General features: G+C 38.9%; 1 protein-coding gene across 2 annotated transcripts; it reads left to right on the top strand.

Annotated features, from left to right (window-relative positions):
* The first annotated feature begins 14,312 nt into the window (after positions 1 to 14,312).
* On the top strand, positions 14,313 to 15,281 carry LOC127191064 (olfactory receptor 10C1-like). Of its 2 annotated transcripts, XM_051148299.1 has the most exons (2): positions 14,316 to 14,655; positions 15,076 to 15,281. In XM_051148299.1, the coding sequence occupies exons 1-2, from the start codon at positions 14,316 to 14,318 to the stop codon at positions 15,279 to 15,281; spliced, it is 546 nt and encodes a 181-aa protein (XP_051004256.1). The 2 variants fall into 2 exon arrangements, with proteins under 2 accessions (XP_051004258.1, XP_051004256.1); XM_051148301.1 differs by having other exon boundaries at positions 14,313 to 15,281.
* Positions 15,282 to 15,524: the final 243 nt, after the last annotated feature.

The raw sequence follows: 15,524 nt of genomic DNA, 5'->3' as shown, positions 1-15,524 counted from the left end.
TGTGGCCTCATAGAATGATTTTGATAATGTTCCATCCATTTCTATATTTTGGAGTAGCTTGAAGAGTATTGGTTTTAGCTCCTCTTTGAAGGTCTTGTAGAATTCTGCATTGAAGCCATCTGGCCCTAGCCTTTTTTTGGTTGGAAGACAATTAATGACTTCTTATATTTCTGTAGAAGAAATAGAGCAATTATTTTGCTTATCTGATCTTGATTCAATTTTGGCGAGTTGAATCAATCAAGAAAATTGTCTATTTTCCTTAGATTTTCAAATGTTATGGCATATATGCCTTTGAAGTAGGATCTTATGATTCTTTGTATTTCTTCAGTGTCTGTTGTTATGTCTCCCTTTTCATTTCTGATTTTGTTAATTTGGACAGTGTCTCTCTGCCTATTAGTTTGTTTGGCTAATGGTTTGTCTATCTGGTTGTTTTTCTCAAATAACCAGCTCCTGGTTTTGTTGATTCTTTGAATTGTTCTCTTTGTTTCTAATTTATTGATTTCAGCCCTGAGTTTATTTCCAGCTGTCTACTCCTCTTTAGTGTTTCTGCTTTTTCCCCTAGGGCTTCCAGACATGTTTTAAGTTGCTTTTATGGGTTGTTCCAATTTCTTTAAAAAGGCACTTAGTGCTATGAATTTTCCTCTTAGTACTGCTTTCAATGTGTCCCATAAATTTTTGTATGGTGTTCTTTTGTTTTCATTGAATTTCAGGAAGTCATTAATTTCTTTCTTTATTTCTTCCCTGACCCAGGTGTCATTAAGTAGAGAGTTTTTTAGTTTCCATATGTGTGTAGGCTTTTTGTTATTTCTGTTGTTGTTGAAGTCAATCTTTAGTCTTGTATCTGTTGAGGCTTGCTTTGTTCCCTACTATATGATAAATTTTGGAAAAAGTTTCATGGGGTGCTGAGAAGAAGATATAACCCTTTATGTGTGGGTGAAAAGTTCTGTAGATATCTGCTAGATCCAGTTGATTCATGATGTTGGTTAGTGTCATTATTTATTGGTTTAGTTTCTGTTTCTTTTTTTTTTAATTTATTCATATTACATCTCGATTGTTAGCACTTCCCCTGTTTCCTCCCATTCTTCCCTCCCTCCCATTTCTCCCCTTCTCCCCTCCCCTATGTCCATGACCCCTATATATGCTCTCAGAATATCAAGTCTCTTTTTGGTAACTAGCTATCCTTCCTCTGCGTGCCACCAGGTCTCCCCATCCGGGGGACATGGTCAGAAAAGGGTCACCAGAGTTCGTGTGAGAGTCAGATCTCACTCTCCACTCAACGGTGGAGAGTATCATGTTCGTTGGCTAGGTCTTGGTAGGGGTTCAAAGCTTACTGCCTATATTCTCCTTGGCTGGTGCCTGAGTTTGAGGAGGACCCCAGAATCCAGATCTGCCTGTCATAAAGTTCTTCTTGTAGGTTTCCAGGACCCTGTGGGTCCTATTATTTCCTCTTTCTTCCATGCTACTCTTGCCTAAAGTCTCAATCGGATATCCTCTCCTCTGACCCACTTTCTTGGTAAGTAAAGATTTTCATGGTACGTATTCCTTGGACTAGTGTTTTGATATAAGTGAGTATATATCGTTTGTCTCTTTTTGCTTCTGGGTGAACTCACTCATTATGATAATTTCTAGATCAATCCATTTGTCCACAAATTTTTGGAATTCCTCATTTTTAAAAGCTGAGTAGTATTCCATCGTGTAAATATACCACAGTTTCTTAGTCCATTCTTCTACTGAGGGACACTTAGGCTGTTTCCATATTCTGGCTATTATGTATAGAGGAGCTATGAACATGGTTGAGCATATGTCCCTGTTGTGTGGTAGGGCATTTTCTGGGTATATTTCAAGGAGTGGGATAGCTGGGTCTTGAGGAAGCCCTATTCCCATTTTTCTGAGAAAGTGCCAGATAGCTTTCCAAAGTGGTTGTACTAGTTTGCATTCCCACCAGCAATGAAGGAGTGTTCCTCTCTCCACATCCTCGCCAACATGTGGTGTCATTTGAGTTTTTTATCTTAGCCATTCTGATGGGTGTAAGATGGAATCTCAGTGTCATTTTGATTTGCATTTCTCTGATGACTAACGAGGATGAGCATTTCTTTAAGTGTTTCTCGGCCATTTGACATTCCTCTGTTGAGAATTCTCTGTTAAGTTCCAAGCCCCATTTAGCACCTGGGTTGTTTGGTTTTGTGGTGTTTAATTTCTTGAGTTCTTTATATATTTTGGATATTAAACCTTTGTCAGATGAAGGGTTGGTGAAGATCTTTTCCCAGTCTGTAGGATGTCGCTTTGTTCTCTTGACAGTGTCTCCTGCCTTACAGAAGCTTCTCAGCCTCATGAGGTCCCATTTAGGGTCGACATTAAGGCCTGGGCTGTTGGTGTACTGTTCAGGAAGTTGTTTCCTGTGCCTATGTGTCCCAGGGTCTTCCCCACTTTTTCCTCTAACTGAATAATGTCTCTGGTTTTAAGTTGAGGTCTTTAATCCACTTGGACTTGAGTTTTGTGCATGGTGACAAATAAGGGTCTAATTGCATTTTTCTACATGTAGACATCCAGTTAGACCAGCACCATTTGTTGAAGATGCTATCATTTTTCCATTGAATAGATTTGGCTTCTTTGTCAAAAATCAAGTGAGCAAATGTGTGTAGATTCATCTCTGGGTCTTCGATTCGATTCTATTGATCCACTAGTCTATTGCTTTGCCAGTACCATGCTGTTTTAATTACTGTCGCTCTGTAGTACAGCTGTTTCAATGACCTATCTTTTGGTGAAAGCGGGGTGTTGAAGGCTCCCTCTATTAATGTGTGGTGTAAGCTGTGTTAATAGTTCTTTTACAAATGTGGGTGTCCTAGTATTGGGAGTGTAGATATTTAGAATTGTGATGTCATCTTGGTTAACTTTACCTTTGATGAGTATGAAGTGACCTTCTTTATGTCTTTTGATTAAGGGTTGAAAGTCTACTTTTATTAGGTATTAAAATGGCTACACCATCTTGCTTCTTGTGTGTGTTTGGTTGGAATACCCTTTTCTAGCCTTTTACCCTGAGGTAATGTCTATCCTTATGGCTGAGATGTATTTCTTGAATGAAGAAGAATTTTGAGTCTTTTTATACATCCATTCAGTTAGTTTGTGTCTTCGTATTGGAGAATCAAGACCATTGATGCTGAGGGATATTAATGACCAGTGACTGTTAAGTCTCTTGATTTTGATGTTGGTTTCAGTATAGTGTTTATGTTGTTATGTTTTTGTGACACTGCAGGTATCTTTTTCCTGTGTAATTTTGGGTGCAGCTTGTCGCTTTGGGTTGGAGGTGTCCTTCTAGTAACTTCTGTAAGGCTAGATTTGTGGATAGGTACTGTTTGAATTTGTTTTTGTCGTGAAATATCTTGTTTTCTCCATCAATTGTTATTGATAGTTTTGCTGGGTAAAGTAGTCTAGCCTAGCATCTGTGGTCTCTTAGAGTTTTCAGGACCTCTGTCCAGGCCCTTCTGGCTTTTATGGGTTTTACTGAAAAGTCAGGTGGTAATTCTGATAGGTTTGCCAATATATGTTACCTGGCCCTTTTCCCTTGCCACTTTAAATATTTTTAATTTTTCTGTATATTTTGTGTTTTGATTATTATGTGACAGGAAGATTTTCTTCTCAGGTCTATTCCATTTGGTGTTCTGTAGACCTCTTGTATGTTTATATGCATCTTCTTTAAATTTGGAAATTTTCTTCTATCATTTTGTTGAAGATATTTTCTGGGCCTTGGAGTTAGGTGTCTTCTCTTTCCTCCATTCCTGTTATCCTCAGGTTTTGTCTTTTCATGATTTTTTGGGTGTTTTGTTTTAGGAATTTTTTAAATTTAGCCTTTTCTTTGATAGTTGCTTCAAGTTCTACAATTGTATCTTCTAGTCCCGAGATTCATTCCTCCATCTCTTGGATTCTGTTAGAGAAGCTCACTTCTGTGTTGCTTGCTTTCTTCTCTACATTATCTCATTCCTGTTTTTCTTCTGTATGTGCCTTTATCATTGTTTCCATATTCATCTTCAGATCTTGAACTGTTTTATTTATTTCTTTTGTCTGATTGTATTTTCCCGATTTTCTTCCAGTGCTTCTTTATAGGCCTTCAGATCTCAAACTGTTTTATTGATTTCCTTCATCTGATTGTTTGTATTTTCCTGAATTTCCTCCAGTCCCTCTCTATAGGCCTCTTTTATGTCTTCAATCAGTTTGCCTGCCTCTTCCTGCATTTGTTTATGGATTTTATTTGTTTCTTCCATTATCATCACTATTACTAAGGATCTGATTTCATTTTCTAATATTTTGATTGTGTTTGAGTTCTCAGGGTTGTTTTCTAGGGTAGCTGGGACCTGGAGATGCCATATTGCTTTGGGTTTTGTTGTTTGCGTGCTTATGCTGGCCTTTAGTCTTCTTGCTGTCTCTGATGTTGGGAGGTAGCTTCTGATGTCCTTCACTGGTCATTGAGAGTGGACTGTTGGTGAATGATTATAGGTTGAGGGCCCTTTCCTGTGGGGATCAAGGAGTTCTTCCCTGAAACAGGAGGTGACTTGGTTTCAGCTCCAGGAGACTTTGCTCCACATCTTAGGTTCCCCACTGGGTCAGCAGAGGTAGGCTCTTGCCTGATCCCTTTCAGTTCACACAACTGAGGTGGTTTAGTCCCACTGCATTAGGGCTGCTGGTTAATTTTCTGTCTTGTCCCGTCCAGCCTGCCCAGCCTCTACCAAGAGTGTGGGAGGCCCTTCCAGGCTGTGGAGCCTGGCTAGACAGGGTTCTATGTGCCCAATTGTGCAGGCATTGACTGCTGTGGCCAGTAGCTAGGTTCTTGCCCTGTCTCGTTCAGATGGAACCACTGTGGCTGGTTCACAGCCACCTGGGCTTCCATGTGGCACCTTGGGCTTTCTGGGGACAAGCATGGGGTTGGTGGAGGAAGGTCTGAGGACAGATCCACATGCTTTCCTGAGATTTCCCCAGGCCAGAAGCTCTGGTGCTTCACTGCCCAGAGTTCAGTCCCATATACTGAGTTCAGGTTATAGAGCCTCACTGCAGTTTTCAGGTCGGTTCTGGTCCAGACTCTGGGAACTGGGCTCTCATCCTCCATGGACCTTGGTTGACCCAGGGCCAGGCCCACCTGTGGTCTGCACTGTGCAGGACACCACTCACCTCGTGTTCTCCAGTTTTTGTGGTCTGTGGTTCCCAGTCAGATCCCTGGTCTCCATGTAGTAGATCAAATACAGTGCATAATAGGTGCCACCATCTTGGAATCTAATCTCATGCCATTCTTCATATGGCATGAATGAAGATGAACAGAATTCGTTTCTGCTCATACTAAGAACATAGATCAAGCCTTCATTTATCTGTGCATCATGTACACCTCTTATATTTATAATTTAGGACTTTATAATGCTTGTGAGAAATTATATGTTTTTAGGACAAAAGAACCAGACACTGAAGCTGGATCAGACCTGACAGGATTCATTCTTTTCAGCATGCTGGACACTGACATCCTGCATCTTTCATGTTCTAGCCCAAAGTACATCAGTAGCTATTATTCATCAGAACAGGACAGCTTCAAAGAAAGCTTCCAATACAAATTGGTCCAGAATTTCAGACTGTCCCACACAGGATTCCCATTAACCTGGAATTTCCCAACATTTAGAAACAGCATCACAAATGCTATTCCTGGCTTGATTAACCAAGTTCCACAATTTTATTCAGGCCCCTACAAAGGTACTATACATCCCAAGTCAGCTGGAAGAAACCTTAAGACAACAATGACCCATTTTCTTAAGGGGGGTTTGGGTAGGTTTTTGTTTTCTCTCTTGGGCTACAGATGCTTATTTCATTGAGAGTTGCTTTTAAGTTATTTTTGGTCTTATTCAGAGAGAAAACTAGGATGGACTCAGGGATGTCTCTCCTTTTTATTCATCTTTCTTTCATAGATATGAAGATATGGGCTGAAAAGAAAAAAGAGGGAATATAGAAATATATAGGGAGGATAAGATAAAATGTCGATTATTGAATCTATTCCTCAACCTGTGGGCTTATTTGTTCCTAACAAAAAAGGATATTTTGTATTCATTGGTATAAAATTTTGCATATTGATACAAAGTAATTTTAATTTTGATACATTGGTATAGAATTCAAATTTAAGATTATTCTCCACACACATTATATGTATATATTTCTACTCTAATATGATGTATTGAACCCATACAACTCAACTATAATACAAATCTTACAGTTAATAACTTGAAAGGGCTACTGCAGGCTGTTTAGGATAATTAAATAATACAAGATAATTGCTGGTTGATAAAATCATGGCCAAATCAACTACCAGTCTGTTTTTTATCACAGGAATATACATCCTAAGTTTGGTAGAGATATGATCCTGTAGATAGATCTGGTAAAATAGTTAGATAAGTTCTTCAAATCCTCAGAGACCCACAGAATATGGCATTCAAAGATGCTTTTAATGTTTTAAAGATTCTTTGACAACAAAACAGGTTAACTCCTTGCAACATCAAGCCTACCTCAAGATGATGATGAGCATCAAAGAACCTCCTTGTGGAGATGGCTTCAAATGTGGCAAACAAGCCACTGAGAAAAAAATGTCCTCATTTCTGCCACAGATAGAATTCTGACTAAAAATGAGCAACCTTGGATACAGGCAGAGTCAATGGCAAAACTCTGGCCAAGACAGGCTATGCAAGTCAGATATATTGAGCCAGAAGGCTGAAGATGATGCTCCAAATTGTACAGAGTTTTGGGGACTGTTCAGGCAGCAAATTGTCTCTGTCATATTTTTTCCTCATTTTGTGAGCTGCTAACCTGCATTTCTGGTTCAGTCAAGTAATTAAGTTTAATTCCTTCTCAAGTCGCTGATGGGGTTGAAGACCTCATAGTTTAATCTTAGAATTAACCTCAGCTATTTAGTGGTTAAGATGATTTTAGGTTTAGATAGATGTTTTGATTTGACAGAGATGAGATATGATGGATATTGATTCTCATTCAGAGTATTGTAATCACCAAGTCAGGAAGGATGTTTTCTACAAGATTGGCAAATACAATTAGTCAAAACACCATGAATGTAACATTTATATAATCCCTGATTCTTTCATGGTTCTTTTTCTGTATGTAACCTTTTATTTGTGTGTAATATTATAAATATATATACAAAAAAGAATAAAATCTTTTGAAACAAAAACAGAATGCAGGAAGAACACCAAGGAAAAACAGAAAATTCCCTCTGGTTACAAAGCAGGAAAGAACCCTGTGGCATGGCTGTCATTTTGCTGACACACTGAAACGGAATTTTTATACCCTCAAAACCTCCATTTTCCTCTATTACATTAGAAATTAAGTTACCCAACATGTCCAAGCCACATATAGGTGCAACCTTTAGGCCTTGAACTTTTACAAACCTACTTTATTTGGGGTTCTTTAATGCCTATACCTCCCTTCCAACCTACCTACCCTAGATAGGATAAACAAGAGGCTGACAGGGACAGGAGAAGTAGACCTTTTTACACTCAGTTCCTTGGAAAGATTCCACTCTTCATTATCAGGATTCTAGTAGAGCCATTAAACAGCAAGCAGCTGGAGCCTGGAACCTTGAAGCATTCTCTAGGGCATTTCTCTCTAGGAGCATCTTGAAGCAGTGCGATGAACAGCCAAATGATGCAAACACCAAACCCCTGGCTTTAGTTTTGGGTTGAATATAAAATTTTTTCTCTCTCAGCGTCCATACTAGGATGTTTATCAGTTGGAAAAGACCATGTCTCCACAGGAGGCAGTTCCTCTTCTAGTGGACAAACACCACATATCCTCTCAAAAGTCTGTTTCCTGCAAACAGACACTTCACAGCCCCACACAAGTCTGTTTCACATCCCACACTTGGAATAAAAACAAAAACATGTTTCAATTCATTACACACAAAAAAATTTCATTCAAAATAGCTCATTAAAAATAAAATACCTGGAAATAAGCTTAACTAGTAAAATGAAAGTCTTGTACAATAAGAAGTCTAAGACAATGAAGTAAGAAATTGAAGAAGACACTATAAGATGCAAAGGCTTCCCCATGTTCATAGATTCAAAGAACCAATATTGTGAAAATGACCACCTCCCAAAAGCAATCTACAAACTCAATAAAATCATAATCAAAATCTTAATGTCATTTTTCACAGACAGAAAAAATCCAAAAGTTTATATAGAGGTACAAAAGACTGAGGTTAGCCAAAGAAGTCCTTTAAAAAAAATATATGACCTAGCATCATCCTTGATTTCAAATTATCCTACAGAACTATAAACAGCATAGTTCTGGCACAAAATCAGACATATAACAATAGAATACAACTGAGAACTCAGCTGGAAACCCATGCTCCTACAGCACTTCATTATTTCACAAAAAGATTAAATTGTGTGTGTGTTTGTCTGCTTGTCTGTCTGTCTGTCTGTCTGTCTGTCTCTCTCTCTCTCTCTCTCTCTCTCTCTCTCTCTGTGTGTGTGTGTGTGTGTAAAAAGGACAGAATCTTTAACAAATGGTATAATGCAGAAAAATGGAATTTTATCCTTATCTTTCATGGTACACAATACTTCATTCCATATTAAACCAAGGACCTCAACATAAGTCCTAGTACTCTAATACTAGAAGAAGAAACAGTAGCTTCAGCTTATAGACACAGGTGAAGAGTTTCTGAATAAGACTCCAGAATCACAAGACTGACAACAAACATGATCTAATTTAACTAACTGTACCTTGCATATTTGTATTTGGCCCTATTGTCCAGAATTAGTTATGGATGTGCCTAGATTTCAGATAAGCTGAGTTATGTTTTCAAACTAAATGGAATTATTACACTTCAAATATTGGTTTTTATTCTGTATTTGTGGGGAGAAAGAATCTGTGCAAGAGAAAATGACTTCATTACTCACCCCCCCCCAAAAAAAACCTAATAAAATTCTGTTGGCTCCATATCTCATGCCCAGAATAATAAATTCAAGTAATTATGTTTCAATTTAGGAAAACTCTATGCAAAAAATAAACTTTAATGTCTAAGGCTCAGACAATATGTACTCTACGTAGATTGTCACAGATGGCATCATGTCTAGTCATTGCTGAGACTAATAATAAAGAGACTATCCCATTCAAGATACACAGTTATATGTTTCCTCAACACTTTCATAGAACTCCCTGAGCTCTGCCTTATGTGTGTCTGTGTGTATCTGCATCTGTTTCCATCAGCTTCTGGGTGAAGCCTCTCAGAGGAGTTATATGCCTGGCTCCTGACTGCAAGCATAGCTGAGTAACTTTAATAGTGTCAGTCATTGGTTCTCTCCCATGGGATGTATCTCAAGTGGGGCCAGTCTTTGGTGGGCCATTCCCTCAGTCTTTGTCTCTGCATATATTGTAGGCAGGCCAAATTTGGCATTGAAGGTTTTGTGGGTGAGTTGGTGTCCTTATCTCCTCACTGGAAGTCCTGCTTGGCTACAGAAGTTGGCCACTTCAGGATCCACATCCCCCACTGACTTCACAAGAACACCTACAGACTCAACTAAACTGGGCCCATGGGGGCTCACAGAGACTGAGCCGCCAATCAAAAAGCATGCATGGACTGTTCCTAAAGCTCCTGCATGTAGTTTGGTCTTCATGTGGATCCCCCAACAAGTGGGGTGGGGACCCTCTACCTTTATCCAATTCCTCTACATGAGCTGCTTGTCTGGCCTCAGTGGGAGAGGATACACCTGCAGTGTAGTCCTGCAGTGACTTAATGTGCCAGGGCAGGTTGGTACCCATGGAGGGCTTCCATTTTCTCTGAGAGAAAGAAGAGGGGAGATTTAGGGGAATGATATGCCAGAAGGGGAGTGTGAGGAGATGAAGGGAGCTGAAATCATGATGAAAAGTCAATTAATTAATTAATTGAGAAAAAAGAGACAATTATTCTCCCTGCCTTTCCTGTTTTACATCAGTATATTAGATATTCAACCACTTATTTTTCTTTGTAATAAGTTTGATACCTTACTTGTATCTTGCCCATTAATACTCAACTTTTAACTCCAAGTTTATTGTACCTACTTTTAATAAATATAATTAGGGCCATATCCAAAATCACATGTGGCTAGGAAAGTGTTAAATCTACTAACCTAAAAATTTTATAATAAATGGGACAAATATTAGTTTCATCAAAAGAAGATGATATGAAAGTTAATTATGTAATTTTCATGACTATTTTGATGACTCATAAATTGAAAAAAATTAATAAGTTATATTCATATTTTCCAATGGTCAATTTCATTTCATTTCATATAATAGGATAAAGAGAGCTTACAATACCAATTATCATTAAATCACGTCATTTGTTACATTTAGTGTTGATTTGCCCACCAGTTACATTTACTTCTTTTTCTTCCAAATATCAGCATTTGCCTGCAAACACAGACCAAGATATCCAGTCTGATTCTCAAAAGGGGAACTCCGACTGCCTCCTGACACTCTTTAGTGAGAAAAAAATGTCAAAGTCTCTTGGGGAAAGTGGGAGAATCAGGGCTCAGAGCACAGTGGATGGCAGTGAAATATATTTATTACCATTGTTTTCAATAATGTGGAAATCTCAAATGTGTCATCGTGTAACTATTACAGCCTCTGTCATTTATCATCTATCATCTATCTAGCTATCATCTATCTATCTATCTATCTATCATCTATGTACATATGTGTGCATATGTATGTATGTATTTATCTATCTGTGTGTGTGTGTGTGTGTGTGTGTGTGTGTGTGTGTGTGATGCTGAATTACTGCCTCAAAGGACACAGTGTTCTCCCCTGGGACACAAGCCTCTTGACCTCAGATGTGATTCTTTACTACAACAGGATTTTTTAATGCACAGGCTTAGAAATGAGAACAGGAACAGTGTGCATCCCCTGCATGTGGTAAGAAGAGAGTGCAGAGAAATCCAGAAGGTGGCTGATCAGCAGCAAATGCAATAGTTCTCCTCACATGTGCTGTGATTGAAGGTATGTGTCAGAGCTAAGTTATCAATACTGGACTTGGAGAAGGTGAATTAAAGTGTAAAAATGAACAACTGAGACTCAAAGCATCTTTTAGTTCTTATTGTTATTTTAATTAATGTCTCCATCTCAGAAGGGTATAACAGTCAACTGAGATTCCTGCTTCCTTTGTAGGAAAATACGTTATGTCTATGGGAAATCAACACTATCACTTAATGCTGCCATGTGGAGACACACATAGTACATAGTATACTGTAAACTAGTCAAATGATTCAACCGCTTAGAGTGCATGGAGCTAAAGTGTCACTCAGTGAAATAAATGGTCCTTGGTGAGTGGTTGTGGGAAAACTGGGAAGTCAGGGGTGAGCATCCCAATATTATTTTTCTTACAATCTACATAAATTGTGTGTACTACTATAGAATTTTAGAAATAGTGACTACATGATGAAGATGAACACTTCCTGAGAACTTCTACATACAGACACTGCTATGTTTCAGAAAATGTCAACCATGTATCATGATTTCTTTCAGCTCACAGAAGATTAAACAAATTAGACAAAAAGAAATGAGGTGAGGAACAGATAAGAAACCAATGAAAAAATGTATGATCATAAGACACCAGTGGGCAATGAATCCATTCATCTGGATTATTCACAAAGCAGAACCAGGCAGACCATGCTTAGCTTGGGTCCCCAAGCTGTGTAAGGCATCATGTAAATCAAAGTCAGTGAGATATCAAACTGATTTCATCTCATGTACCATCTCTTTCCTGTGTTGACCCACCACTAGAAACACACCTCATGATGTCAACCTTCTAAACCTTACTCGTGTTAACTGCACATGGGATCATTAACACATTGAAGATCTACGTGTAAAACAGATCTCATAATTGGTACGCAACACATTACATCATAAAGCTATGTGAGTGGCTTTGTTCTGTTACTGTGACTCATAAATTGGTCACCACAGAGGATAGTCAGACAATATTGCTGATTGTCTCCACAAGAGGTTTCTGAGTGCAGGCAGTTTTGCATTTTAATGAACATTTAACTATGCATTAGTAGTTGGTTTCAAAACATTTGCATCTTTAAATTGGAACAGCTCAAATTGATGAATCTGAGATTTTACTTTGAGAAAATGTATGAGATTAGCGACAGAAGCTTATCCAATGCAGCCTATTCTACTTCTTCCTCCTTTCTGAAGAGCCCTGAGATCTGCATGTGTGTCTACATGCAGTACAGGAGGCATCAATGCCCTTCCATGGGTCACCATGGAAATAGGACCTTCTGATAGAAATCCCAAACTGAACTCTGCTACGTTGGTCTCAGCATCCCAAAGATGAGGTCAGCAGTTGATGGAGACCTAAAAGCAACAAAACATTTAGTACTATTTTGTCTATTTCAATATGATTTCAAATAATAAGGAGAGAAAAATTTTACTAATTTTTCAAATTTTCACCTCTTTTGAAGATTATACATTTATTTTGTGTGATTTGGTATAATTTTTTATCTAAACAATAGCATTTTGTCAATATCCTTCTGACACTCCATTTTTAAAGTTGACTCAACATTAGAAGGTTTGAAATATACCTATGACAGGATGTATATTTCTATTTGTTTTATAAGGACTAAAAGTATAAAGTGATTAAGTATGAACAAGCCTTTAGGTTGCCAGTATTTCTGCGATCCATTCCTCCACAAGGACTGCCTCCATATCCTCAGTTTCTTTGCCCTCTTCACTAACGTTTGTACTGAGCTGCTGCAGTCTGAGTGGGATGAGGGTGCTTATAAAGGGCGCTTTTGAAGTCACCAGTGAAGCACTAGTCAGATAGTCCTCTTTGTGGCTACATTTTCCCCCTGGTCCCTTTATGTCATTGAGGAAACTGTGTAGTCCCTTCCAGATGTGAGAATATAAGCAGGTATACATATACCTGCAAATTTAACCAACAGATGAGACAACAGACTCTATAAACTACAAAAATGTGCTAAGAGGTCAGGACACTTAAGAAAAATTTTTGAGTTAAAAAATGGTAAGTTCATTTGGCCTCATGAATTTTGATATTAATAGAGAAATATAGATTTAAAAATATACTGCAGGAAAAATGTGTGTAAGTACATTAAATGCAAATGACACCTAACAGAAGCCTCAGTATATCTGTCATTTTCATAATAGTGGAGTGCATTGAAGGTCCATCTCATCACAGACTTTTTGCTTAACAGAGTTCACTTGTTCTCTCCCTTAACATTTCAGAACTATTACATAGTTCAATGCATATCAAACCGAACTTATTAAAGTAGCCCACAGCTATTTTTCCTCTAGGATATAAGACTCTGGTGACATTGTGTGTGTGTGTGTGTGTGTGTGTGTGTGTGTGTGTGTGTGTGTGTGGTTTTTTACTCTTCCTTTCTCCACAGTGGCAGATTGATAGAAAACTCAATGAAACAGATGATAGTAAAAAGTAACAATTATCAGGTATTATGCTGTGAGATTCCCTGAAAGGTTGTGTGTACCAGGGTGAATCTGCTGTAGTTGTTTTTATGCATGTGTACACATGTGGTCATGTCTGAGCAGTTGATAAATAACTCACTTAACTCACAGTGACTTTCTGCCTCCTCCACTTTTGTTTGGGAGTAAAGGATATGCCACCTTTTCTAGATAATATTTTGCCACTTTATCCTTGACAACTAAGTATATATTGAAAAAAAAATTACCTAATAGCGTGAAAAAGGAAAGAATTTGTTTTGAACACTTGTTAGGGTGAGTGGTAATTTCTGAATTATTTTTATTTTTATTTTTAAGCTAAAAATTTTTCATTTAACTGAGGCTCTAGAATTAGTAAAATGAGGTGCTGGAGAAATGGTTCAATGAGTAGTGTACTTGCTGTACAAGTGTGAGAAGCTGAGTCCTCAGTACCCATGAAAAATTGGGCAATCCAGCATATATATGTGCTGTAAAATGTATATTTACAACATTAATAATATGAAAGGCAAAAGCAGGTGGGTTCCCAACTCAGGCAAAAACAAATATCTCCAGGTTAAGTAACAGACATTGTTTCAAAAAATAAGGTGGAGACCAATCAATAAAAATACTTCAAATTAGCATATGAACTTTACAAGTGCATATATGTGAATATATTACACATGTGCGTGCATATATGCATGCACGTGTGTGTGTGTGAGTGTGTGTGTGTGAGAGAGAGAGAGAGAGAGAGAGAGAGAGAGAGAGAGAGAGAGAGAGAGTTGGAGACTGAATAATATCCCTCATCTTCAAGGATCCTTCTAATGACTTGTTGTTCTCTCTTCCAGGACATGAGTGTCAATTGCTCTCTGTGGCAGGAAAACAGCTTGTCTGTCAAACGCTTTGTGTTTGCCAAGTTCTCTGAGGTCCCTGGAGAATGCTTCCTCCTGTTCACCCTCATCCTCCTCATGTTCTTAGTGTCCCTGAAAGGAAATGCACTCATAGCCCTTGCTATCTGCACCAGTCCATCCCTGCACACCCCCATGTACTTCTTCCTAGCCAACTTGTCTCTCCTGGAGATGGGCTACACTTGCTCTGTCATACCCAAGATGCTGCAAAGCCTTGTGACTGAGGCCCGGGGGATCTCTCGGGAGGGTTGTGCCACACAGATGTTTTTCTTCATATTCTTTGGTATAACCGAGTGCTGCCTATTGGCAGCCATGGCCTTTGACCGCTACATGGCCATATGCGCCCCACTACACTATGCAACCCGAATGAGTCGTGGAGTATGTGCCCATTTGGCAATAGTTTCATGGGGAATGGGATGCATAGTGGGGTTGGGACAGACCAATTTTATTTTCTCCTTGGACTTCTGTGGACCCTGTGAGATAGACCACTTCTTCTGTGACCTTCCACCTCTCCTGGCACTTGCCTGTGGAGATACATCCCAAAACGAGGCTGCAATCTTTGTCGCAGCAGTCCTCTGCATATTCAGCCCATTTTTACTGATCATTTCTTCCTATGTCAGAATTCTGGTTGCAGTGTTGGTGATGCCTTCACCTGAGGGACGCCATAAAGCTCTTTCCACCTGTTCCTCCCACCTACTTGTAGTTACACTCTTCTATGGCTCAACATCTGCCACCTACTTGAGACCCAAGTCTAGCCACGCACCAGGAATGGACAAACTCTTGGCCCTCTTCTATACAGCAGTGACATCCATGCTAAACCCCATCATCTATAGTTTACGGAACAAGGAAGTAAAGGCAGCACTGAGAAGAACTCTGGGACTGAGAGAAGTTCTGACAATGAATAGGTGACTGACTATCCTGAAGAGATTCTCTCTGGAAAGGGTACACAGTCTGTCAAAGTAAATGAACAAAAACTGATGTGCTCTTCTGGGCTGGATTATAAGAATCTTAAATAGCCATTGTAGTAGGAGCTTTGGATGCCTTTAAAAACTCAGTTATGTAAGCATGCTTTTGGTTTACTGCCATGTGTGAGATGTGGAGCTGATTCAGATGGCTGACAGCAGTAAACTATTCACGTTATGCAGCCTCTGA

Source organism: Acomys russatus, chromosome 6 (assembly GCF_903995435.1).
Source record: "Acomys russatus chromosome 6, mAcoRus1.1, whole genome shotgun sequence".
Classification (NCBI taxonomy): Eukaryota; Metazoa; Chordata; class Mammalia; order Rodentia; family Muridae; genus Acomys; species Acomys russatus.
This window is presented reverse-complemented; position numbering and strand designations above follow the sequence as displayed.